Raw genomic sequence first — 27,297 nt, 5'->3', positions numbered from 1 at the left:
GGAAATTACGAAATTATTTTATTTTCTTGCAAGGGTCACGCTGTACTTCTGTTTTAAATGTTTAATGATTATTTACCACAATAACATGAAACGAAACGTAATTATCTGTCGAGTTGGGTGATGACAGCGAGTTTTGACAAATTCTCGTTTTTAATTTCTTCTAAAAAGTCAAAACGAGTTAAAAATAACAAGAAATAATGATCTCTCCTATTCACGTTAGTTAATTAGCTGTTGGAATTCATGTAGTGTTGATATCCATATGTTTGTCGCAATTTAATATTTGCAAATAAAGTGGGTGGATTCCGTTTGTACTAATAAGCGGAGTGTTATTTGTGTCATGCCCGCAAAATATACGGAAAGTGTTAATAATGAAAAGTGGATGAAAAATGAAGGGTGTCGATAGTATTACAGCCGACCGTGAAGGAATGACACACAAACCGATTGTAACATGTAAGTGGTGTTTACGTTAAATGTTTTTGTATGAAGTTGTTACGTGAAACATATTAATGTTAATTTGGTGTTAGGCTCGGGCGATTGGAATCTGTTTTGCACCCTAGAGGCCCCGCTGGTGGCCGCGATACCGCAGGACTCCTGCGAGTGGAGAAGGTCGTATGGGAGAGCAACCAAGTCTGTTTATTTGGAGGCATCATTCACCAAATTCAATAAAGACAGACAGTCTGAATTGAATCTATTGAAGAAGCCAATATTTCATATTTACTGGACAGATTGTGTGGTTTGTATTTATTATGATATAGATAAATATTTACTAATATTAATTTTTAAAACACTAAGGTGTAGCCTAAACATTCTGATTATTTACTTAAAAAAAAATCTTTCTCAACTCTGTATAATAACTGCTAAGTTAAATATGAAATGCAACAATTCTTTTTTTTCTAAAACCTCATACATTTATTAAGTTATTCCAAAGTAATAATAAAAATGCCTTATATTACGTAATCAACAAAATAAAAGCAGAGTTATCAATCACAAAAGTAATAAAACATTTTACTGTATTATAATACATTTTTACTGTCAATTGAATAGATGCATGAATTGTAAAGTACCCAGTCTTAATCCAGTAATGTTCATAGTATTGTCTGAATTTATGTTTCATAAACATGTACAATATAAACTTCTTAATTATTTTACACAGAAGCATCATAATGGTAGTTTTAATTGCTTCCATTGAATTTAATTGGCCATTTTATTTTATTTACATACATATCAGATTTGGCTAATAGACTGTAAGTGCATATTGTCACTTACAGTTGCACATTTTTATGTTTTGTCTGTTACGATATGCATGTCATGTGTGACTAAAAAATATTTTCTTTTGTTTTAAATTTATCTAAGTATTATCAATTATAGAAAGTAAAAAATAAGCATTTCTAACAGGACATAGAATATTACAAGACAACTCTAAGAGAAGATATAGAGGCATGGCTGAAGCAACTAGAAAAAAACAAAATTACAGACTGGATGATAGTATTAGTAGAGACTTATGACATACGAAAGACAAATAAATTACTGCCGCGGACAACTGTACTGGACAAGATAAAAGGAGACTTTGGTATAAAGCAGACAGAAGATAGATTTATATCTGTAATTAATCCTATAAAGTCCGAAGCAAGGAGTGCGGAGTCATGGAGGGCTCTTGTTGCGAAAATAAGGCACTTTATCCTCGTGGCGTATAATAAAACCCTTATTAAGTTTGAGGAGTACATGAGAGAGCAGAGAGAGAAACGAAATGATCCAGAGTGGGATTTTTGTAAATATTTTATTTTGCAGGTTTGTACTTTATACTGTTGTATTGACTTAAAATTTTGCGATTTTTTTATTGTCACTCATATTGTGAATAAGACCTAATATTTTCATATGCAAAAGCATAGTAGTTATTATTAGGGCCATTCAGAGTAACTGAATTCTAGCATAACTAAGTATATGTAGTAGTCCCATATAAACGTAGGCTTAAAAACAATCTTATTTTAGTATAATATCACATAATGATATGTATTAATGTCTCATGATAAAATCATGTGTAGGCTAAATTAGGATACAGGCTTTCCTTAAATTGTGTCCCAGCATCTTAATAAACTTTACTATTTTACAGGAACAACTAGCATTTGTACTTGAAATGCTAGGTTTGTATGACGAGGCATTAGTCCAGTATGATGAATTAGACGCACTGTTCTCCCAATTTGTGCTCAATTCCAATGTGACGGAGAGTCCAAAATGGCTTGAGACATTCAAGCAGCCTGTGACGTCATGGCAGGCTGTGAGACTGACTGCGTTAGTACCTCAACATCTGAGGGAACTGATTATAAAGAAGAAAGCTTCGCTGTTGGACTTCAGGAGTTATTTGTTCCAACGTCAAAGTGCCATGTTGTTACCGTCTTCGAAACCTTGGGAGGTATGTATTGTAGATATTTCATTGTTTGACCACATGTGTATTATGTAGAGAAAGACGCTGGTGGTAGCTTGTTAAGGTTTGTGAACTATGAAGCTGCCAATCAGAGTAACTCAACCAATGCAACATCTGATTAATGAAAATAAATTTAAAAAATCACTTCAAATACGCCCATAATTATTTTCTTATAAGTTCATGATTTACTAATATCTGCACATTTTCTTTTTATTTTCTTTCAAAATCAAGAGCTCTTGTTTTAAATAGGCCTGGCTTTGGCATTCTGAAACTTAACTTTCAACTTGTTACCGGGAATAACAGATTTTACCAATTTTCACACAATAACTTTCAGATTCAAAACCTCTAATAAAAAAAATAATAATAACAATCACGCTTCTTATATCAAATATAAAGTAGATGAAGAAGCATATGTTGCGCATGAAACAACCTTGTGAGACGTATCATTGCCCACGCGAGCGTCGTTACAATAGCAGCACACGACACGATTAGCTCTGATTTATTAGAGATATAATCTATGTGGTTGCTGTGCCGCTTAATGATTGCTAAATATGTCTAATTACAAGTGGAATCAAGTGTAAAAAGTAAACAGTAATTAAAACTTCTAATCATTTGATGAGAGAAATAGCTTCAGGTTGATTCTTATAAGTTTATATCTGGATCCCGTGCCCATAGACAGGCAATCATCCTCTGTAGACAATTTACGCCCCAAAGAGGCAAACGGACAGTTAATTTTCTATCTGAAATGTAAAACTCATATCTCTCTGCACTATACGTAACTCGTGATATGAATTTATAACTAATTTTCACGTTTTATAAAATTCAACTCACGCGAATTACTTCTAGAATCGAACAGAGTTTCATGAGTAAAATATGAGTATAGAAAAGGATCTTTTAAGTATACGCCTTCAATTTTATTTGAATTTACTTCTTCCTTTCAGTAAGTAAAACTCCTTCTAATTCTATGATATACAATGGTCTCATAAATTATTAATAAACAACGAACCAAACGCGACCATTCGAGATAATTACTCTCCAATTAATGTCTAATAAGTGTTGCAGAAATCGTCTTATGAATTATTACTGCCGCCTATTACTACAGATCCGTCTTTAGTACTAATAATGATATAGGAAATTCAACCTTATGCCGTTGGTATAAGGGCGATTTTAAAGCTTTAAAGCAGGAATCTCGTGGTGGAGTGTACGATAGTTCAATAGAAATGTATGTGTTTCATTAGAATTTGTATCGGAATAGTAATGAATACTTAAAAGTGTAAAATAGATTGTTCATGCGGGTAGTTTTTTGCTTATACAAATCCTTTGGTTTGCAACGTCTGGACTGAATCATAATAAGACTTACTGACTATAGGTACTGCAACATTTTTGTAATTATATAAATTTTATCATGCTCGTTCCTGAATCATGAGTGTCAAAATCTTAGTTCAGCTATATGTAATGTAAGATGATATACTTATATAAGATAATATAACCGTTAAACCGTCGTATTATAAAACAATCGGATAAAATTCTCTCTTAGCTTTAAAATATTAATAGGTCTATAATATGTATAATCTCTTAAGTCATCCAAGAAGGCATGGCAATTCAGGATATTGCAATACGTTTTTGCGCACTTTTCAACGCAATCCTGTCATAAGCATTTTCAGTATAAATGTATGTTAATTGTATTTAGATAGGTTTGTAATTGTATACTAGCATGTTACACATCCAAGGTTACTGTGAAAGGTAAAAGAGAATGAAGTGATTAACACGCAATGCACAGCGTTCAGAACTTGCTTCGGCAGAAATGTGTTACTAGAAATATAAACGCGTAACAGCTTGTAAATGTCCCTCTAGACATTGGCCTATTAGGAAAGGTTTGAGTTTCGACCAAGTTTGCTCACTGTGGGTGGTGTTTTTCAGGTTTCCTAACGTTGTTTTCCTTCACCGCAAATGATGTCTAAGAATAATTAAAGTACACAGAATTCTGTCTTACATTATTAACAATCTGGCGCCACGCCCATTCGAAGCCATACATATAACCGCAAAGTCACAATTATATTCTACTCTAGACCCTCTAATTAAAACAATCAATAGGAATACCGTAAAGAGTTAGTTTGTGACGATTTAAATCGTACCTATATCAGAACCGGGTAAACTGATTTTGAAAACGCTTTGTCGATCAAGTCGCCGCGGGATAACTATGGGATAGGTATGTTTATTAGAAAATGCTAAACAAATGATTGTCTACTCAACAATTCTCTATTAACGGCTTGCGCAATAATTTTCTATTTATAAAAAGGTTAATAAATTCTTGTAATACTTTAAATACTTAGGCACTAACTGGTAAAGTACCGCCTTCTTGTATTCGATCTTCTATCCTTGTCTTGCCTATTACTGCATCACATTCTTTCATAATACTTTATAGCTGATTCTCTACCAAAGTTCTGATTAGTTAAGGTGCAATAACGCAAAGGATCACTCCTAAGGAACTACTTTTCAAAGTTTCATAAAAAAATGGTTTATAAACGAGTTACAGACTATTTTAGCACTTCAATTGAATGTACGAATATGGTCAGTCTACACACCAATACACTAGCGCCAGCGACTTTGTCCGCGCGATTATGAAGATAACCTAGCGGACGAAGTTAGGAATAAATATCGTATTAATAGTTTAGTGTGCACGTTTATAGTCTCCTCGTTTTGTAACATATTAAATTATTTATCTAATCCTATTTAAACTTTCAAAACAAATAGGCCATGTAACACAAAAAAATCTATTGGAATAAGTAATGCCTGATTGTAGCGTTCATACCAATAAACAAAACCTATTCAGCTTAATAAATTTAGTTTGAATTCATAACACACATCTGTAGTCAAACAAACTCACACTCAAATCACAGTTCCCCACTATACTTTACCATACTCACGACTGTTCACCATGACTGACCAAGTGACGCATTACATACTATTAGTAACAATGAGCTGCTTGTCCCGTAGTCGGTACAACTGTGTACTGTTGTGGTAGGTCAAGTGTACATGTTAATCAAGTTAATTATGTCATCCGGTATGTTGTTACTTGTTGCGCATTTTTAAATTATGTTGAAAGCGTTTTTGCATTGAAAGTTTAGTTTTTCAGTTGTAAAGTTAGTTTTTGAAGGTTATTGATTTATTGGCTGAAGTTTTTTTGTTTAATTTAAGTCTTGTCTTAGGCAAAATAAAAGGTACGCGCTGAAAGAAAAAACTTTTTGCATACAAATGATATTAAAGACCTGTTTATTAGTGTATTCTTCGAAAGCTTGTCAAACTAATTTTAATTTAAAGTAATGGTGAAATCGCCAACCGTTAGTCACCCGACGTTATTTCCACTCTATATGAAAATAAATATTTAGTTAAAATGTTATAATTCTTCATAAAAATCTAGAATTACCAACCCGGCAGTCAGCAAACGTAATTTTCATTCTAAATCTTAAGTTAACGGCTACTAATTGTTGTTATAAAGTTCATAAAAACCCCCATCTTTCTCAACCCAGATTGCCTCCCGTTGTCTATCCACCGTCCACAACACACTGGTCGAGCTGTCCCTGTTGGGCGCCAGCGCGGTAGAGGGCGCTGCGGCGTGCTGGGCGCAGCTCGCGTGCGCGGAAACCTTACGGGCGTGTGAGAGACTCGCCGCGAATAATAATGCGCTGGACATGTGTACTGCGACTCAGGCACCGTTATTGCATAATGCTAAGGATAAGGTGAGCTGGTATATGTAGTTGTTTTAATTAATTTAGATTGTAAGACTAAGAGCTTTTGACTCAGCCTTAAGCACGTCATAGCCGTGTGTATCGCTCTTCGAGTGGTTTCGGTCACCATGCTAATGGTTATTGTGATTTAAGTTACTAACTAGAGATCAGTGTTGCAATTGCCATCAAATTCAAGTGTTTCGTAAAGTTTATAGCATTGATAGGGGCAATTTGTGCTGGCAAAAGAACAACAATCTTGTTCCTAATGTAAGTCTTATGGCTCATCGCTATTCCATAGTTAGTAACAACAATTAGAAATCCGATCGTGCCCATGCCAAATCAAAACTAAGTCTTAATAGGTAAGTCTTAATCTACTAATTACACTCTATTTATCCCAGCTACACGAACTAGGAAAACTATGCGGCTTACTCCCGGGCTGTCCGGACCCTTCATCAGAACAGCTCCACCTGGTGGTGATGCTGTCAGCCGGCATGGGAGACAGCGAGCCCAACAACCAGCACCCGACGCCCACAGACCGGCTGAAGGAGGCGCTGTGCAGCAAGACTTGCTTTCAGCAGTATTATCTGGAACTGGCTGAGCTCGCGATGGGGACTTATAAGCATATTGGACGGTTAAGGTTGGTTTTCTGCTATTTACCAATTATAATAATTTTTCTCCTATCTACGAGAGCTCGTCAAACTGTGCGGCTTACTCCTAGGGTGTGCTGGACTGGACCTGTCTTTTTTGGTATGGGTTTATCTTCATGGCATTTATGCATAATAGACAGCGAGCTTAACAACCTGCACCCAAAGCATACCGATCGCTTGAAGGACCTACCCTTCCGCAAAATCTTCTTTCTAATGATAGGAACTTATAATATTGGGCAAGTAAAGAAAAGTTTTCAGTTGACTCCCATCCTGTTCGGACACTTTTTAACGCACCGCGTTTGGTCGGTGCCTGGCACTGCACCGAGAGTGCTATACTCTATTTATCGTACTATGCGCCTGAAAATGCTGATGTTTCACAAACAGTTTTTTATTATTATACTAGCCTAAAACCTTTTTTTTCTTCACAGGTTCGCTCGCCTCATAGGCCGTGACCTAGCCGCCTTCTATTCAGAGCTAGGCGAGACCGGCAAAGCAGTAGTGTTCTTGATGGACGCGTTACGATCCTATGAGGAGCAGGGCTGGCGGGACCTGGCGGCGCAGACCAGGCTCGAACTGGTGGCCGCCGCTAAGAAGATGAATGATATGGATAGGTGAGACGTCATATATTATCATCCTAGCCTTTTACCAATTATGTTGGGTCAGCTTCCAGTTTTATCAGATGCAGCTATGTACTACTACTAGGGTTTTATGAGAAGCGCCTGCCCTTTCGGCAACACGATACTCCTTAGTAAGACTAGTTGGCTAGGCCTCTTTAGGGCTAATTCCAAAGCTTCTATATTATCAGAATATAATCTTTTTGTAGTTAGGTTTTTACTCTCAGTGTTGGTTCTTTAGATATTACTTCAACTATGTTCTAGTTAGCTCAATAAAAATTAAAATAGCTTTTCATGTTACAACTAATACTTTATTTATTTCAGATATACAAAACTCTCAGCAACAATCGCAAGTACCGCCGAATTAGAAATCCTAGTCAGAAACTTTTACTTCGAGGAAATGATGAAAGCGATACGCGAGCAACTAGCCAGCAAAACTGAAACAGTGCTCACAGAGTTAAACGAGTGTTTCAAGGTCGTATCCGCCAGCTTACTGCCATCGGAACGCGGTGTTTATATCACTGACAATAAGGTCCAATGTCGGCTGGCGATTGTGAGTTATTTGCCGAAGGATGTGACTTGTACGAAGGCAGCTATTAGTATAGAGAGATGTGTTGACGATAAGGCGGAGAAACGGACTCCCGTCAAGAGTTATAAGACTGATTTAAGTGTTAGCAGTAGTGTAGGATCGCAGACTAACTCGCCGCGACGGGGGCATGTGGAAACTGACAGCGACTCGACTAACTTAATTACAAGGTAACAAAATTACTATTATAATTATATTTAGGTTTTTCCATCTCTTCGCCTATTTCAATATTTATGTTTAATCTTTAATATTGAAATTACCTTACTGAAGAATGGAATTAAATTTTTCGTAGAGCGAAAAAACCTCAGGCTTTAATTACAATACTTCGGAAACAAAAGTTATTCCTTTTTTCTATTTTAACCTTCAGGTACTTTTAGGGTAATGTTTTATTTAACCATCCATAATGGTCAGATTGAATTCACGTTTTCGTATACTAAATAATTACTTCTTTTCAGCATAAGACTGGACGACTTAAAACCTAAAAACCCACTTCTAAACCCTTTACACATAACATCGCAAATACATTACAAAGAGGACAGATCCCTTCAAAAGGTCACGGTGGAATGCCAGAACCCAAAAGTGACCCTCAAACGATCAGACAGCTGCAAATACAGGAAACCTTCAGCCACACTCCGGAACAACTACGAAAACTGTTTCTCAATCGAAAATGTAACATTAAAACCAGGCTTAAATGAGCTCACACTTGATTATACAGCTAAAAAGTGTGGTACGTTCAAGCTAGGTCAAGTTTCGCTGGTCGTCGAGGAGAAATTGGAGTTCCTATCGAATGTATTGATCGGGACTAAAATGGGATGTGAGGTGGTGACTCAGGGTGTCAATGTGTATTTGAATAAAGTGGAGCCGAAGAAGGATCTTGTTGCTGGGTTAGAACAAGCTATGGAGCTGGTCGTGACAAGCGGGAGCTCGAATATTGATGAGGTTGGTAACTTTATTATTGTAGGCTAAGAGCTGCAAATTCTTCTGACAAAGGTTTTGTAGATCAGCCTTGTGGACTTGATACGGCATAAATTCTGCCCATGCACTTTTTAAAACCTATATTTAAATTAAACAAAAGATCATCGGGTTTTATGCGGTTAGTCCTTCGACACCTTTAATGGGTAATGAAGATGATGCAGGTGTCTTTGGTCACCTCAGGTGACCCATCTGAACTTTATTTAATGCAGTTATCAAAAGAATGCCTATCATTCAAAATTCCACTTATTTTAGCTCTCTCCTTCACCTTCCCTATGCATACCGAGGCCTCTACCCTTTTTAGATCCGTGTTCTATCCGACTTAAGAACAATCTATTATACACTGCGTTTTCCGATACGTTGTCTCCATTCAAGGACACGTGCTTTTCAACGGTCCGTTGGTTCACATTTATCGAGGCTTATGTCCAACTGTGGACTGCGATAGGCAGTATTAATTGATTTTTAATAACTACCTCTCTCACCTCCAGAATACAACAATTCTCCTCAAGACCTCAGCTGGCCTGCTCATCCGCTTCGCCGACGATGACACTGCGATGACTCGGGAGTTATCCATCAAGGTACAAGCCATGGAGCCGTTCCAGACCACGAGGGTGCCGCTCAGGCTGTTTGCTACCTTACAGCCTAGGAAGGAGAAGAGTATTGAGCACACTGTGAGTAGATAAGATGATATAACCTTAATATAAAAGAGTTTGGCATAAACCGTTGAACCATGTTATTCTGTCGTTTTCGTCGCCGTAATTAATTTTTTCAAAGCGTCATTCATTAAAGCTTGAAAATCATTTAGCAGGTAGTATGTGAAGATGATAGAACCAAAGGTTTAAATTTGAACGAAAGATTTTACTCCTAAAGTCTGGACTGCTGAATAACAATATCTACAGAATGATAAGCCTAACTAGGATATTGCTAGTAACAAGGATGTACTATAACCAAGCCCAGCATGCAAACTGTATAAACAATATTCATTTATGTTCAACGCCATTTATACTCCCATTTGACGAAATGCTCCAAAAATTTTTACTTTTATTATTCTTAACCCTCAGGTATGGCTAACCAGTCCTTGGTGGGAGTCGGCAACAGAAGTGCCCCTCCACTTCTCACCCCCCATGGTGGCTTCCTGGAGACTCCTGACCTCTAACACCAGGAAGATAGTCCACGTGACCCTCAAGTCCAATGTGGTACATCTGGTGCAGTTCGCGCTGACAGACCCAAAGCTGGATTGTGATGGGAATAATAGTGTGTCGGACTTGAACCCTAAGAATTCGGATTGTATGGTAAGAATATAGTTTTATATCGTGGCATAGGAAACTTTCTCTTCTTCTGGGGATTTCACAAATATATAAGTCACAAGCATAAGACACCCAGGCTCGAACTTAAGTATTCGGTGATCGCACAAATGCTTGTCCTACGTGGGGGTCAAACTCGCGACCCGTCCCTTACATTTGATTTGGCGAGGTGTCCTATATCTGAGTTCTAGAAGGCTAAGAGTGCAGTCAGATTTTAGTTGCTAAGTCATGATTCTATGCTTCCAATACACTGTAAGGCCTTCTCAGGAAGCCTACTAGCACCTTATAAAACCTAAACTATTGCAGTTTTGTTAGTAAGACGCTGCTCTACATTCCTGTAATAATAGTAGTATGTATCGTCCTTTTTGCTATATCCTCTCGATGTAGGTCGACGTTTAGAGTATGATCAAGCAGATCATACTCTAAACGTCGACCGAACTAAAATAAACCTGTTTTTCCATCAAAGCAAAAACAACTTTTTGCTCATCTCAATAAGATACAAATTACTTTTTCCAGATGGTAGCCTCAGACGGTACAACGGCTTCATTCATGTGGGAGCTACTCAAAGACCCATTAGTTAAAGCCGGGCCGATGAAAGCCGTGTTCTCGGTCAAATACAAGCCGGCGGACTTTGAAGGAGAGGGCAGGCCCTTCATGTGCCCGTTTGATATACAGGACTATACGACGCTGTTTGTTATAAGGACGAAATTGGAGCCAAGTAAAGGATCGGACTTTTGTCGAGCGTCGCAAATGTGCTGTTTGCAGTTGAGCGTGCAAAGGGTTAGTGGGAAATATTTCATTTATATCTACATATTATATACCTATACATTTTTTCGGATAGAAATATTCAAGATTCCTTCCGCTTTGGGTTGACTACTGCTGACTAAAAGCCACCCTGTTAGTTCCTTTGTTACGGGGCCACGGTTACCCTTTCGGAAAATCCTGCTAACCCGTAATTTGTTGACAGTTAGATAATTGAAAGTTGACTTATATTTCGATAAAAAAAACTTGAATTTTAACTTTCCTAATAGGTTTTTTGATGTTTTTTACAATCTTCGTAATGTTATTAGTGAATTTGGTCACAGTTTTAGATATTTTACTTTTATCCATGAAAATTTCATGATGTTACAGGTAAACGAAACAGAATATACGTCGTTGATGTACGAAGTTCTTGCTGATCAGACCATGTGGGCCGTGTTGGGACGTACTGCAGGTAAAAATTAACATAATGACCGCATATTCCTTGGGATCTACTTGTCATTCTTGTTCGTGTTTCGGCCAATGCTCGAAATCTTGGAATACCGTTTCATCTTGTAAAATAGAACTATTTTTATAAAAAATATTCCTGAGGTTTGTCGCAAATGGATTTCCTATTCCTTCATAATTTTTTATTCACACTTCGTATACTTCCCTTCAAAAAAATAAACAGTCACATCGATCAAGCCGTGTTCATACCTGTTCTATTTTATTTATTAGTGTGCATGAAACAATCAAATAACATAGTTGCACATTTTTATTGCATTTAATATCTCTCAAGAAAGTTAACTTTCACATTACTCTATAATAATATTATACTACTCCAACATTCCAGGAGTGATTACCATGGAGTGCACTAGCACTGAGCCGCAGTGTGTGACACTGGACGTGATGCCGCTCGTCGCCGGGTACTTACCGCTACCCACTGTGCGACTGTCCAAGTACATTGCTGCTAACACCAAAGGTAATGTCGTCTTTATGAGTGGTAAAATAAGGTTTAGTTTTGATTGACAATGTGCTTTAAACAAGTTTGTTATAGTACATGGCTACATTGATAGATAATTTTCCTTGGTACCTGACAAATAATGATATTCCACAACTTTTACACAATGCCATCTAGTCTCAAACTAAGCAAGTGATAAACATACTTATATATATTTAAATACATATATAAGTAAATTTCACCCAGACATAGAACAAATTATTGTGCTCATCACACATCAAACATTTGTCCTGGGTGGGAATCGATCCCACGACCTCCGGCATAGCAGTCAGAGTCAGAGCCACTAATCACTAGACCAACATGCCAAGTTAGTGTTATTCAGGGATGAGGTAACATGTTAGAGCCACAACTAGCTATGCGCATTTACTCAAGTGTGTTAGGCACTGTTGGCGAACCAACTGAATCCAATTTACTTTAAACAAGTAAATTTTCCATTTTTAATAATGGCATTTGACTATAACTCTTCTACCAATAAATGCAACGCAACATAAACGCCATTGGCTGTATTTATATTAGCTTCTTAGCTAATACAAACTATTTCAAATTCGTAGATCCAAAGAAGGACATATCGGCCCACCCTCGCTTGGAGCCCTTCAGTCCCGGGCAGGTGTACCACGCGGGCAAAGCGAAGCAAGTCCACGTGTTGCCGCCGATGCCAAAAGAACACCTCGATGTACTGTCCTGAATGTAAGCTAAGTAAAACGAAAGTATATAACTATTGACAAATAAATATATGTTACAACACGTTACAGCTTAATAAGACTATACTGAACTCCATTTCTAACGGTCTTGTTCGATTTTCTATCTTAGTATTTGGCTATTAAAGATAGTATTTTTCCAATAAGCTCCATATTATAACTTTAGTAATTATTTATTTATTAACAGTTTACTCACACGTATTTACGGGTGCCCACCGCCTCGTCAGTTTGAGAGATTAAGAGTCTTGTCCCTTCGTGATTAAGAAACTCGGGTCTGAAATTAGTCGGTCGGTTAGATAAATACGCTTAAGTAAACCCCTATTAAATAAATAATAATCTCCATACCATGTGCGTAATAATTCTATCGCTAGTAGTCAAATACATCGACAGATAGTATATTGAAAACGGCCGTAAAAGGCTGTTCAATGCAAAAGTTAGCTAAGCATCTATCAAACATCAAAAGTTCAACAAATATCAGAATTAAACTTCTATGATTGTTTGTTTGACTTTTAGACGTTTGAAACCTCGATAGCTGTGTTTGTCTTGAAGTGTTATAACCATTACGATAATTAATTAACTTCAAGACAGATCGTGAGCAGTGATAATAGTGATCAGCCTTTAGAAAATGGGGTGTGTTTATAAGATTTGAGCTTACAATTATTTATTTAAAGATAAAACGCATCAGCTTGGAATACACGCTTGAGGAAGTCGAGTAATCGAAGCAGATGTGTTTAGTCGATTAAATAAATCGATAATTATAGCGATTATATGCTTTTGCTCAGGATGTATTCCACTTTCTGTCTGTACGTGGCTAGAAATATAAGATTTTATAACTGTAGACGTAATATTATAGTTGTAAAGTCTCCGTGTTCTCATAAAGACTAACTCTTTCGAATTAACTTGAATTGGGATTTATACATCTCCATACCTATACCTAAATAATAAAAAATAAATTCAATAACATGTTTTAAGCATTTAAAAGACATTTTAAGACTAAGAAGACAAGAGCTAGTATTATTGAACTCTATAAAAATAAAGCTGACTATTCATGAAATCGTGACATTTACCAAAAATCGACTAAACGTTAATGAAATACTAGCTGTCAAAATACATACCTAGATTGTGAAAAGAAATACGTCCATTGCGTTTTTGAAGTGTTATAGCTTTTTTATGGTTTCATAAACTATACTATCAAGCTCAAAAGTTATGTTGGATTTTTAACTTTAATGTTAAAATAAATAATTGATATTATCATCATGATGGATGTTGAGTGGTAGATACAAACGAATTGTAAATGCTTGAATTAATATAATAACTGTCGAAGTAAGGCTCTTTGTACATGAAACAATGCAAGTTTCCTTTACACGACTTTCCATTGAGACTTGTTTCGGTCGAATATTGGAGACTTGTGTTGCGTCGTGTATGCAGGGCTTATATTAACATAATGCTTAAAACTTAATATGGGTTATAAAAAATTAATTGTGAATCAATATTTGCATTCAAGAACTTTTGTTAGGTAACGAAAAAAATGCTTTAAGGCAAATATTTATCGCTCATTGTATATTACCTGTATTAAACGACGCTGCTATTATATACTCGAAGAGATATAAGCTTCTATTCTATACATATTTTCCAGACAATGATAAAATTAAATATTGAAAGATATAGTTAATATTGAAACTGCTTACGAAATTATATGTGAATAAAAAATTGGACCACCAACATGTGATAAATCATATGCTTTGTAAGGTTATATGCGTAAATAATATACTTTAAAATATTTTATACTTTGTTTGACGATTTTTCAAAACCTTCTTTTTAACTGTACTGAAAGCATGTGTTTTTATAGAAAGGTCAACAAAATGTAGAGGAAGTCTTTTATTAATTGAAATTATACGTCAGTTTTCATCTGATGGGAGGGTTATACTCCACACATAGTCTTGATTTATAAGGAGGTTTGCTCCCAGTCTCAGTTTCAATATCTCGTTCCGTATCAACGTATGAAAACAATATAAGCTGCCAAAAATCTAATCTTCTGAAGTACTGAAATAAATTATTTGAATCTTATTTTTTGCATTATAGTCGTTATTTTAATGACTTTATTCACGAATATATTCATTTATCTAGTGCCATAATGACTTATTTATACTTCAGTTTCATTATAAAAGATATTAGAGCTTCTAACAAACAAAAATTAGGGATTTCCATCTAACACAACATGTTTTTTATGTATGATATGTGTTAAATACTAATACAATAAATATTTGACCTTATTTTCATTACATTTAGGTCTATTATAATATAGCTAGCTATGTGTTAGTTGTAATTGTATAACGTAGAGTTAAAACTGACATTAATATCGTTTTATTTTACGAATTATTCAAGGTATGGACTCGACAGACTAAGAAAATAATTTCTGTATATGTTATCGCATGTTTTCTGGGTTTTCTCTATTATATGACAGTTATAAACACTTTAGTACAGTATAGCGAGAAGACAGACTAAGGCTAAATAGAGGTCTTTCTATGCGTTAGCAATTACAGTAAGTGAAATTGTCATAAAAATAATATTTATTCTATAGACGGCGATGTAACAAAATTATCATAAAATTAAGATCCCAATTGTTTCTTGCAACACGTGGTTCTAGAAAATGTGTAGAAAATCAACTATGTTTAGATTTTCAATCTGAATTAAGTTCAAAATGGGATTCTCAATATCACGTTCTGTGGTAACGCCTCAATTCAACCAACCAATCAGACTTCTTGATTGTACCGACTGTTAAAATTGTGAGCGTGGTTTATCTTTGAGTTGTTTTGTTTACGCCATACTTATTTCGCTACAACGATTACGTCTACCTAGTCTCTATCTTGTCTTTATTTTTTCTCTTATAAGTTGTATATACAATTTGGTGCTAGAATTATATAGAGGTAACACCAAATTCTTTATTACATAACAAGTTCAAGTTATTTTAGTTGTCTTTGTATATCTTGTTATTAAACTTGGTGCATGTTGTTAAGTTCAATAGTTTTTGTTGATTTTTGACAAGAGATTTATATGTTTTGACTTTTCCGAGTGTTTTTTGTAAGAAAGATATTTGTATAAGAAGCTAAAGAAACTACTTCAAGGTAACTTTATATTTAAGTTTTATCGAAAATTCTGTGACCTTTTCGTGTTCTTCAAATCCAGTTGGGTAAATGAGCCAGTGCTACACGAAGGATGATGTGTCGTCTCGCTTCAACAACGGTAAAAGTCTTGCTTTATGAGCTCATAGTACAAGCAGCTATTTTAAATCGTAAAGAAAAGAGATTAATCACCTTATTGAAACAAACTTACTTAAACATCCCTGTGTTAATTTCCATCGTATATGCGAATGCGAATAAATATTTATGAGCTTCTTAAGTATAAGATATCCAAAGAATTATTTGATGTACACAATCTATTAGTTACTATTGCTAGCCATCATAGTAATTTTATAGCTGAAAATAGCAATGCAAAAGGCAAACGTTTAGTTTTGTAAACAAGTTGTGGTAGAAAAAAAAATGAGTATACTCACTAGGTGTGACATATTTTTTATTGTTTAATGTAAGATGCTTAGATATTTAGTAAGGCAACACTTCATTAATTTGCTAATTATTTACTCTGACAACATTTTCAGTGTTGCAAATTAATGAGGTTAGTCTAGTTTTATCTTGTAGCATGATTAGACATTCATAATATATTTGGTTTAATTACCATATAGTTCTCATTAAGTTATTGACTTTTCCATAAAGTGTATTTATTTTGTTTTATAAGTGAATTATTAGCGATGATCCAATTTAGACGATTAGTGATTCATATTTATTTAAAGAAACTGGACATGATATGCATACAATGTTGAAATTACTAAATCATTAACTATCGTCCATTTTGGATCATTATGAATGTTTATAGACGACAAAAAGAAAAAAACTTCAAAAATATGACGGCACAGATTATTTTACTAGTAAACAATTTTCTGATTATATTTAGTTTTTTATAATAATTTTGAAATTGTTGTTAATTAATATTTGACCGTTTCATTCATCGCTAAAAGTCTACGAAAGCAAGGTGTTAATGTAAATAGGTGTAATACTGTATAACTGGAGATTGTATTTATGTTTCATACTATGTATTATATCTAGAACTACGAATATAATGTTTATTGTTAGCGTTCTTGTTTTATTTTACACCAATTCTAGCCCTTTGATGATTAAACAATGTCTAAACAATCACAGTTGCTTAAACTGTTAAATCAGTGCGACTCATCGTAAAACTGGCAATAAATCATAAATAGCTGGTAAGCCGACCGCTATGCCCAGTGCCGTATTATCCATAAGGCACTTTTGGCCAGTGCCTAGGGGCCCACCACTATGACCAGGGGCCCACCACCAAAGTAGGCATCTAAAAACACTTTAACTTCAACCAAGGGGCCCCCACTCCCTTGTTGCCTCGGGGCCCCTGGGCCCCTAGATCCGGCCCTGAATATGCCATCCACCAAAGTTACATTTATTCAATGTAAAAAAGCAATATCGAAAACACCTATAACATTGTCTTAGTTACTTCGAATAAGATATGGAATTTAACTATTTCTTTTCAAAATTTGTTAACAACTTTTTTCATAGTCATTGAAAAAGTGCCGATCGGTACATTCAATTTAAATTACCGTTTTGTAATGTCCCGTTTAATTATTTTTGTTACCATCGTTTTCGTTAGTTTAGCCCATAAGATATTTTTTTGGTGGAAAGCCATTTAGTCGATTTTACATATCATAATTCTTGAACATCTGGTTTAGTAACCATTTCTACCAACATCACAATACAAATTCTACAAGTTCGTCATTGGCTAATTACTTTTAGGTTGGCAGTCGACCAGCGATTGTGATTGTGAACTGTCGAACGAAATTGATAAGTTTGTTTTGTCTTAAAAATATGGTCATAATTTTATAAATTCAACCAAACCATGAGATAAGTAGTACCACACGTAATCACACATTTGCAACGTGCAAAGTGAATAACATAGAAACGCAATGGAAGTCGTGTGGGTTATGTTGTGAAAATGCGAAGTGTTACATTCGGATTATTGGATGTCACACGCGATTGTAATCTTCGAAGAGGTCTCCGTCTCCACGAAGGACCACAACGTTTTCTCTGAGGATAAGTTACATGTACGCAGCGGGAATGACAATAATGGCAGTTTCTGTTGGCGAAATTTGCGAGAACACGAAGTTGGCCAGGGAGATGGCACTGATGGGGAACTATGAGTCGGCTCTGGTGTACTACGAGGGAACGGTGCAGATGATCCACAGGCTGCTGATCACCATCGCAGACCCCACGCGCAAGTCCAAGTGGCAGCTCGTGAGTACCTTCTACTTCTATGTAGTTTTTCTATCGTGTTTTTCATAGGTGGCTTACCTTGAATTGTAACGTTTCCTTTTATGATAAGCCGTGCTAAATAGTTGCGCCTTCGGTAGGAAGGCGGAAGGCCACCCGCAGCGTTACGTTAATTACCATTTAGGTTTGTTTATGCCCTTTTTGGTATCGACATCTAGGTTACCTGTCTGTTTTTCTGCATGCTTTGAAACTAACATCATCCAATTTATCTCAATATAAGTGTAAAACTTTAACATCTAGCCTTGGTCACTTATATTAAAAGTGTGTGATATGTAAAAGGGAAAAATCAACGTTCAAAACATGTGGCCCTCAAAAGAAAAAATAAATTTACATCTTATTAAAACTTAATGGTTTGAAGAAAATTTATAATATTTTGCATAGCAATATGCCTGGGATTGTGGTCAATAAATTAAACTTAAATGTGGCATTAAGAATAAATTACCATGTAAACAAAGCTATGAAGTACAAGGAAGTTTTATGTATTTATGTAAATGTCCTAAAACTATTTAGTTGTGGTAATGTAAACGAGACACATAACTGAAATCGGCTGTCGACATTCCTAGTAATTGACAGAGCACTTTTTATGTGCAAGATGATTTTAATAATAAAATTCTTCTACAATGAATGAAATATGATAAATGCAATCTGATAATTATGTTTTCAATATTGATAGTTGTTACCTGACAACATCATAGAAGTTTGTTGCATTCAGGCGATGTCTGTATCATATTACAAAACACATTGATGTGCTTACCCTCTTTAGAACTTCAGATGTGAAATATACTTGAACACTAATATCTCTTCATAAATTAACTCATTCTGTTGCTGTCCCCTGCAAGGCTTTTCCAAGTTACCGACCTCTGTTATGATTCAGTTAATAAACTCATGATAATGCAAATTATTAACTAATATAACACCAGTTACTAAAATGGTAGTACAGAGATAAGAACGGTTAATTTGAACAGCAAAGTCAGTGACACACAAATATTGTTATCAACATGTTAAGATTATTTAACTAATGATAAATATCTCAAAATCTTTTATCTTCTGTATGTAATTTGTAAATTTATTATACTATTACGTACTACAGTTTAACTAAACATTTGCTGCAATAGTTGCGTGTTAACTTTTTTTTTTACATAAAAAATGCTTGGATTTGTGTGTTTTGTTAGTCTGTTTGACTTTATCTGTATCATAGTCTAGGAATCAGCCCTTGGAGTATACAACGAAATTAAAAAAGAAAATAATATTGCACATTTACTGAAATATCCTTTAAAATATTACTCATCTCTTTAAAATTACTCTGAAATGTTTAATCATGTTAAGATTATGACTCACTTAAAACTCTCTTTTCCTTTTTATTATGCAACCAATGATATACACCCGCTAAAATACATAAAATGTTAAACAAATGAAGACATTGAAGATGCCAAGACTCTAACAAGGTACCTCATATTCATATCAAAATTATTCACATTATATCTTAAGCGTGAAGATAAACTAATCATATATCATGCGCTTTATGAGGACGAAAGTGCAGTAGTGAGTCACATGTCACTGGTAAACAAGTATAACTACACTGAATCATGTTCTCCTACCCTAACCCGGGGTATTCAAACACTGAATCAGACACTTACCCTTACTAATAAGCATTCAGTAGTCATGGTCCCTGATTTAGATATCAGAGTATATATAATGTGCTCTGTGCCGTTGAAATAAGGTTTAATATTGCTGTATTGTGTTATAAGATATATCCAAAATCTTGTTATTAATTTAACAAGTTATTACTATTGATGTTTATAGCAATTCCCACCAGTTTTGATCTCTCTAATAGGCTTATCTGACTTTTTATTTTGATTATTATCATATAGACCTAACGCAAGTTCAAAAGGTAATCCAATCAATTGCTTTCAGATTGCCAAAAGCAGTCTTCCTGTTGGCTTGGCCTTTCTCTGACTATGGTGATTCAGAATTGTATTATATGGTATAGCACAATTCTGAATTTCTAATTATAGGGGGTATAACCTATTGCCCCTATAATTGACAAAGAATACAAAGAATCAAAGCAGATCCATTACAAGTACTCATAGTCTTGGTCATATTCACCTGATACATGTTTCAAAGTCCTGTTTACTAACAATCTTTCACTGTCATATTCTTGAAAGTGGATCAACAATAATCAACATCCTCTTTTTATGATAACCTTTTGCATTATCTTGTTTCCATGCAAGCCTTATAGCATGTTGTTTAAAATTTAAGTGCGGATATGGAAGTATTTGGATCTTTATGAACATACCTATTTAGACTTTAGACATCTCTTTGCATAATGCTCTCCTTATTAAAGTGGAACAGTACCCTGTTTGCTACAGATGTTAATATGTTCATACCAACTGCTGGTAATGTGCGGGTAGGTATAAAATACTGAAAAAATCAAGAAGGGCAATGCTTATTCTCTGATTTCATATATTTTTTAATCGTTTACAAAGGTAGGTATAAAGAATTAAAATAATCTTGAATGTTAGTTTCCATACTGATAAATTAAACAATGCATGTAAGTAACAGGTTGGCAAACTGTTTTATACAACTGTTGCATTGTCATTGATATACAAACAATGAATGAGTAAGCAACATGGTCTTAATCCATTTGTTTTTCTTATAGTCATTAATAAGACAGCCAAATTATTATGTAGTAATTAATGTTGCATGCTACGAGTTGCTTTAGTTAGGAAAGCAACTTCTTACCGTTGGATCATCTCACACATACAATGTTTATTATGACATTTAAGTGCTTTTAGATATGGATTTGAATGAAATTGCTTTAACTTTTTAATATGCAAATTTCGCACTAAGCATTCAATACTTGTGTTCCAATTCAAGTCAAATGCACAAAATAATGCTCAAAACCAGCATTTGTCAATAAAATGCGTGTCCTTCGCTGGGATCGAACTTACTACATGTCGCGCGTAGTTTTTTAACCGTGGTGTGGTGACCGTCTCTCGGCTATCCGTGCAGTCGTATCCTATCAATAAATTATATTACCTCCATTGTTACTTAATATTTATAGCCAAATAACTAATTCAATTTGAATAATTAACACCAATTATCAAGCTGTACCTACTTGCAGTGAAACCTCGACATATACTTCCTTTATTGAAGTTTTCTTTTCTACACAATCTGCTGAATCACATCCTTATATTGGATCCATGACCAATTTGGCATTAAACACCACATCTATTATGTTTCTTTAGCTTGAAATGGTCTATCAATCATCTTTGGTGTATTACGTAAATTACCTTCTGCCTTGAGACCAACATGTATTACAGTTTTGCACTTCTTTGTGTATAATAAGTATTACTAATGGCCCAAGATGTTTGTTGTGATTCTTGAACGCATATCCTGAAAAATATTAGCTTTTTTATTGCAAACATTTTTACCTCTTTGACAAGTTTTATAAGCGTAATGTTTATTGCTAAGCATATGCATGTAAAGAATAAGTGTATATTGGCATTGCAGATCACAATAAGTTATTATGTATGCCTTTGTACTTCAACTTTTTAGCAAACATAAAGTACGAATAAAGCCCGCGGAATATTTTATCGCCCTTAGGGTATTTCCAGAACTTGAAACAGAGGTTTTTAAACACCAAATAAAGTGTCAAAATTACCACTAAATTCTCTATGTACAGATAAATTTGCATGTATTCGATTACCTGTCATAAATGTGCGTAATTTTATTTGTGTTTCGCTATTTATTTTTATAATAGGTTCTTGAGATAGTAATCAATCTTGTTTCCCATCTAATTTGTTGTGTCAGTGTGTCGTATCATCATTTATCTTCAATAATGCTCGGTGATGAGGTCAATGGTACACTAATTCACATATACCGACGCAATCTTACGCCTTAATGATGCCTCTATGTAGTTTACGGAGCTTAACTAGAATTTCTTCTATTCCTCTAATGAAACGAGAAATTTATACTCAACTGTAATCAATTTCAAGACTCAATTGGTCTGTTTTATGAGCCTTTGAGCTTAAAGACTCTTTTACACTTGGCAGTACTTAAGCTACTATAAGTATACAGCGGATACGTATGTGGGTGGAGACTCGTGCGAAACCCACTACTAAATTAGTTTATTTTAACTGTAGCATAGTTTACTTGTAACGTCATCATTTCCGATCGTTAAGCTACCATTTAACGATTTTTATAAACTTGCGTCTGCTGTAAATGTTATTTCAGGTTGCATTTAGATTAAACCAACGGGTATCACGATTATAGTGTTTACCTTAATAAAACTCCTGTTAATAGACAACTCATTTTGCTTCGCCATGAGAACGAAACATAACTTTTGTATGAAAGCAGAAATAACGCGAATCTCAACTCAAAAAGTTATCTTAATAGTTCTAGATTCCCATAACCTCATCTTTGCTCCACATAATAAACCCATCACAGCCCACGTATAGAAATTGGCGTTCACTTCTCGAGAATCGTGTACTTTCTATTGTCAATTTAAAATTAACAATCCCTTCCTCACGATTTTACCGCACGGAGTTACTAGAAATTTGAGGTAAGCCTAAAAACTCGCTACCTGTGTTACCGGTTCAAATATGCCAAAATTTTAAAAACAAGAGAGAACCATTTAGAAAAAAGATGGTTACAACATACGGTGCCGTAGTATTAAAGATAAGTTGTTTCATAAAGCCCTTTGGTCTATTCGGTAGAAAAACGTAATACTCACTAATATGGTTTCATTTCAATCGGATTATCCTATTGTACGATGCTTGACTGTTCTTAACCAATTGTTTTCTCTATAAGCGTTTTTTGATTCATTGTACGTATGTATATTCAGGGTCTTGTCAGATAGAATAGCTTTAATTTAGCATTAATAATAAACGCTTAGCAAAAAGCTTTTCAGTGTCTTTCCGCATCTATATCGTAACATTTTTTCATAAATATCACTTTAGTCAGAATCAAGTAAAAACTGCCAAGAACCTAAAGGGCAAAATTTCTTAGAGGAAGTGGAAAAATCTTAAAGAGATTATCTTTTAGCGAAACAGTAATCTTAGTAAGGATAATAATACCCTCTCTCCTACTTTTCTATCATAATCGATGGTAATAAAGATGAAATATCAACCGTAAGTTAAACGAGGGGTGATCATATCGCCCCTCATAAATTGAACTCGAAGCCACGCATCGCCGTAACGTATAAGGTTTAGCGATTATATGCGTGCATAAGTGAGTGTGTTGCATCGATGTTATGGGATAAAGTTATGACATTGATATAGGTCCGTTGCGTAGGATTGGAATGAGTAATATGACGATTTAGTTTTCTTCTAACCCGATTCAGATAAGAAAGGAGTTTTTCATCCTAGTGCACTGATTTGAAACAATAAATTATACTTACTACTACTTTTACAGTAGATACTTTAAAAACCTTCCAATTTTGTTCATGAAGTAACAAAAAACTCCAAGATGTTAGATTTTAGTTTTCTTCATACTGGATGATACAACTCTCTTCATACTGGACTTCAACTGGACTTGAAACGAAATAATGTCTTCTAGTCTCAGAGACTTGCGTTGCTTCGCATACGAGAGGTACAGGTTATACGTATATTACTAGGTGAGAAACTAACCAATGACTTATCGAGTTGCACATTTGAATGTAACCGAGTCATGCTTTATGAAAGCAATTAAATTTACATGCATAATCGTTACATCACGCTTTGTATTCCTATGCGGGTCTGCAGAACTGTAATTATAACTTATCCATATAACATCTTTTGCATAGCTATGTTGGAGTCGGCTTCCAGTCTTATCGAACTCAGATGAATACCGTATTTTGTTTCTGCAGTGTATTTTTCCATTAATACCCACAATTTCTAGAACTGCGATGGTGTTGGGGCAGTAAATCAAAATGACATGAAAATGAAGTTAGTAAAAGCAACTGGTAATATGTCCGCCGCTAATAGGTAATTATGCTAAAACAATCGATGTGGAAAACATTGCATGTTAAATTTATGCACGCCATCAGTGTTCCTTAGAATTCGCGTCAATGTGAAACTTTGGTTTGCAAATTAATATATTAAGACAATCAATCGACTTGTGGGATTAATGAGCCAAGGTTTACATGCCTTTTATAAATTCGAAAGTAACTCTTACCTGCCTGTCTATTTGACTACGGCTAAGCAACTCAATTTACTTACGTGAGCTTGAGGTCCAAGAAAGGACATAACCATTATGATTATTGCCAATGACATAGCTATAATGCCACCCCATCCCATCCAAAAAAGTTTTATTAGCATAAACCCCATCTAGCCTCAAAGTTGTGCCATTATCCTTCATCCTCCTCATGACCCGGTTTCCTTGACAGACTTCTGAAGGCATAGACTCCGTTCCGTGCGTTCGTGCCCATGAGCCATAGAACAAAGCGTACCGCATAACCATTGCTTTAATAAGGTCTTTATTCAAATCGTATTCAATTGATGAAATCCTGTGTCTATGCTGCCCTATTTCCCTGCATGTATGATTTATCTTTTGTTGTTAAACGAAAAGGTACTTGGCATGTAGTCTTTGTTTTGTCAGTCAGTATGAGGAGTATAAATATATATTCACATATACTTCTTTCTCCTGCGTTCGCATTTAGTTGTATGTGACAGAGCAATTAAAAAGTTATTATTGCAAGAAACAAAAGTAAAACGAAATATTTAAGACATTACTACATTTTAAAACCTGGTTTCTCATTCTGATGATACTTACCAAGCTTATACCAAACCGTTTAGGCTACAGAACGCACCAAAGTACAGAAACTATCCTTCTGACGCATTGAGAAAAAAATCTGTGCTTTCTCAACAAGTTTCTTCGGTCTTTTGTCTATATTTATCGCCTTATTCATCTATCGGTCCATAAAAGTATATCCAATAAAACTGATCAGCCTACTCGTGAATAAGCGACTTCGAATAGTATTCAATGAATCATAGATTTGTTTACGTATTTGTGCACCGAAAGTGTTTGGAAACCACGTATATTTAGATAACATTTCGCCGGTTTATGGTAAGCATATTCTAATAGATAAAGGCACGCCTCCGTGGAAATTGTTATGAAGATTTTATTGTATGGTTGTGTTAGTTATTCTTTTTCTGTAGTATTTTTTGCGCGTAGTTTTTTGGGATGCGTTTGAAAGTTGCGAAAATTGGTGAAGTGGTGTAATTTTTTGGTTTAATGGGTGTGTGTTTTGCTTTAGTGTTTGTCGTTGATGAGGATGATCGTATACATGATGTTTAAAGGAAAACGATATACCTAGATTAAAGAAACAAAACAGTAATCTTTCAAATATGCAGTTCCTAAACCCAGGCAGTATAAATATCACATTTCGCTTAGAAGGGTCCGAAGATATGTATAAAGTTATTCAAATTCTAGACATCTTAAGTCTTCGTTGAAATTTTTACTACGTAATATTAAAACTATGTAAATATCATGAAGGTCGAATTTCGGAAGCGATTTTACAAATGACAAGCTCCCATCTTTTGTTTCATCTCGATGACCTTAAGTGACCCCATCCTGCTGACTCAGGCACCAGTACCGAGAATACTGGGTCCACAACATTCAATACGCGACAAACAAGCATTAAAGGAAAGTGCTCCTTGAGTCACTTTAGCATTAGCGATTTTAAGCGCAATATACTTGGGTAAATATTCTCACAAACAAACAAAATAAATACTTAGCATAGATCGTAGAAATGAAACAGTAATAAATGCGTTTTACTATTATAATGGAAATAATATCAGTCATATTATAAAAGATAGAGAAATGATCATCATTACTTAAAAAAAAGATAGGAATAGAAACAGCTTGCTATATCTTTATTCAGACTATGACAATAAACATCGTGTTACAATTTTGTTAATTTCTCTAAAGTACAATTCGTATACATTAGAACAAAAAGGACGCAAAACAAAAGCCCATACCGTGATCATATTTACTTTAGCTTCACCATCGTTTAAAACCCCAAGTAATCTCAACATACCATAAGTGCTGGAACAAATCATGACGTGAGTATTTCCCTTCCTTATATCGAAGCCTGATAAATGGATGTCACGCTTACAAGTATCCTTCCAATAAGGCGTGCAGTAAATACAATTAAAATAACGATTTCCACACTCAATTTACATACAAATGATTTGCAAAGTCATAGAATTGCGCGCTAAAACCGAACAGGGTAGTTGCCATTGTAGAAGTGAGGTGGTGTATGGCATTACACGTAGCAATATCTTGCTTTTACAATGACAACAAGCTTCATAGTCTGAAGTGTTACAATTTTTAGGAATGAAATGTTACGTTTTTTAGGCCTAACCTTGCGTTTTTTAGCGGACGCAATTGTTTTTTTTATGTGTGGGGGCCAGTGTAAAGTTAAAGCCAAGTTATTTGGGTATTTCACTTATACCTTTTTATTTATAGTTCCACGGGTAGTCAGCCTTAACTTAATTTGTCATCCAACCGATCTTTTGCCTATTTTACGGACCCCTAAGGATAGCGAGCCCTGCTCACGTTTGACTGGTTCTAATCACATTTTACATCATCGAACTAATAGAAGTAACCGACCGATCGAATACCACCGTTACCTAACTAATATCACTATACATAAGTATATGAAACTGTTGAGTTAATTAAGTCCCTTTTACCTAACAACGCCCACTGTAATCCGCTTAGCCGAATACGCAACACCCTGTAACTTGCATGTCCTTGCGATCGATAAAGCGACGCTTTTTGCCGTAGTGAAACCCGACAAATACTTAATACTTAGTTCTTTACTAACTGATCGAGTTTACTTCATTTGTGAATAGATCAAATCCAAAATGGCCAACAATGGACTGATTTTTTTTTTCTATAAAAAATCTTATTGAATAGAAACGATTTAGATTAAATAAAAAATGGGTTTCTAAATGAAAGTGCAAGTTAGTTTATTGGCTTATATTCTATTCTATGGCATCCATATTTATAAGATTAGTGTTTGTTTTTAATATTGAAATAACCGTTTTTTACTATACCGAAATAACTTTTTGTTCCTGTTTGTCTTAAATTGCCGGACCGATTTCGACGAGACTTTTATCGGAAGGAAACTGAAGATAGAAACTGAAGTTTCTCGAACAGCTAGTTTCAAATAAA

The 27,297-nt window shown here is 35.0% G+C and overlaps 2 protein-coding genes across 3 annotated transcripts in view; both read left to right on the top strand.

The window, feature by feature from the left end:
- Window positions 1–83: 83 nt before the first annotated feature.
- LOC113499227 (trafficking protein particle complex subunit 10) lies at window positions 84–16,917 on the top strand. The gene is made up of 15 exons (XM_026879622.1): window positions 84–450; window positions 525–733; window positions 1,396–1,788; window positions 2,111–2,410; window positions 5,953–6,162; window positions 6,549–6,787; window positions 7,226–7,408; window positions 7,736–8,167; window positions 8,453–8,936; window positions 9,458–9,640; window positions 10,031–10,261; window positions 10,790–11,053; window positions 11,405–11,486; window positions 11,865–11,993; window positions 12,584–16,917. Exons 1-15 carry the CDS (start codon window positions 387–389, stop codon window positions 12,715–12,717), a joined length of 3,537 nt encoding a protein of 1,178 aa, XP_026735423.1. The 5' UTR covers window positions 84–386; the 3' UTR covers window positions 12,718–16,917.
- Window positions 16,918–17,605: 688 nt separating this feature from the next.
- The window catches only part of LOC113499208 (katanin p60 ATPase-containing subunit A-like 1), a 33,729-nt gene continuing 24,037 nt past the window's right edge, over window positions 17,606–27,297 (top strand). For both annotated transcript variants that reach the window (XM_026879587.1, XM_026879585.1), the window contains exon 1: window positions 17,606–18,102. In XM_026879587.1, coding sequence (XP_026735388.1) covers window positions 17,911–18,102 — 192 coding nt within the window. In that variant the 5' untranslated portion in view covers window positions 17,606–17,910. The remainder of the gene's footprint in view (window positions 18,103–27,297) is intronic.

The sequence above is a fragment of the Trichoplusia ni genome, chromosome 12 (genome assembly GCF_003590095.1).
Source record: "Trichoplusia ni isolate ovarian cell line Hi5 chromosome 12, tn1, whole genome shotgun sequence".
NCBI lineage: Eukaryota > Metazoa > Arthropoda > Insecta > Lepidoptera > Noctuidae > Trichoplusia > Trichoplusia ni.
This window is presented reverse-complemented; position numbering and strand designations above follow the sequence as displayed.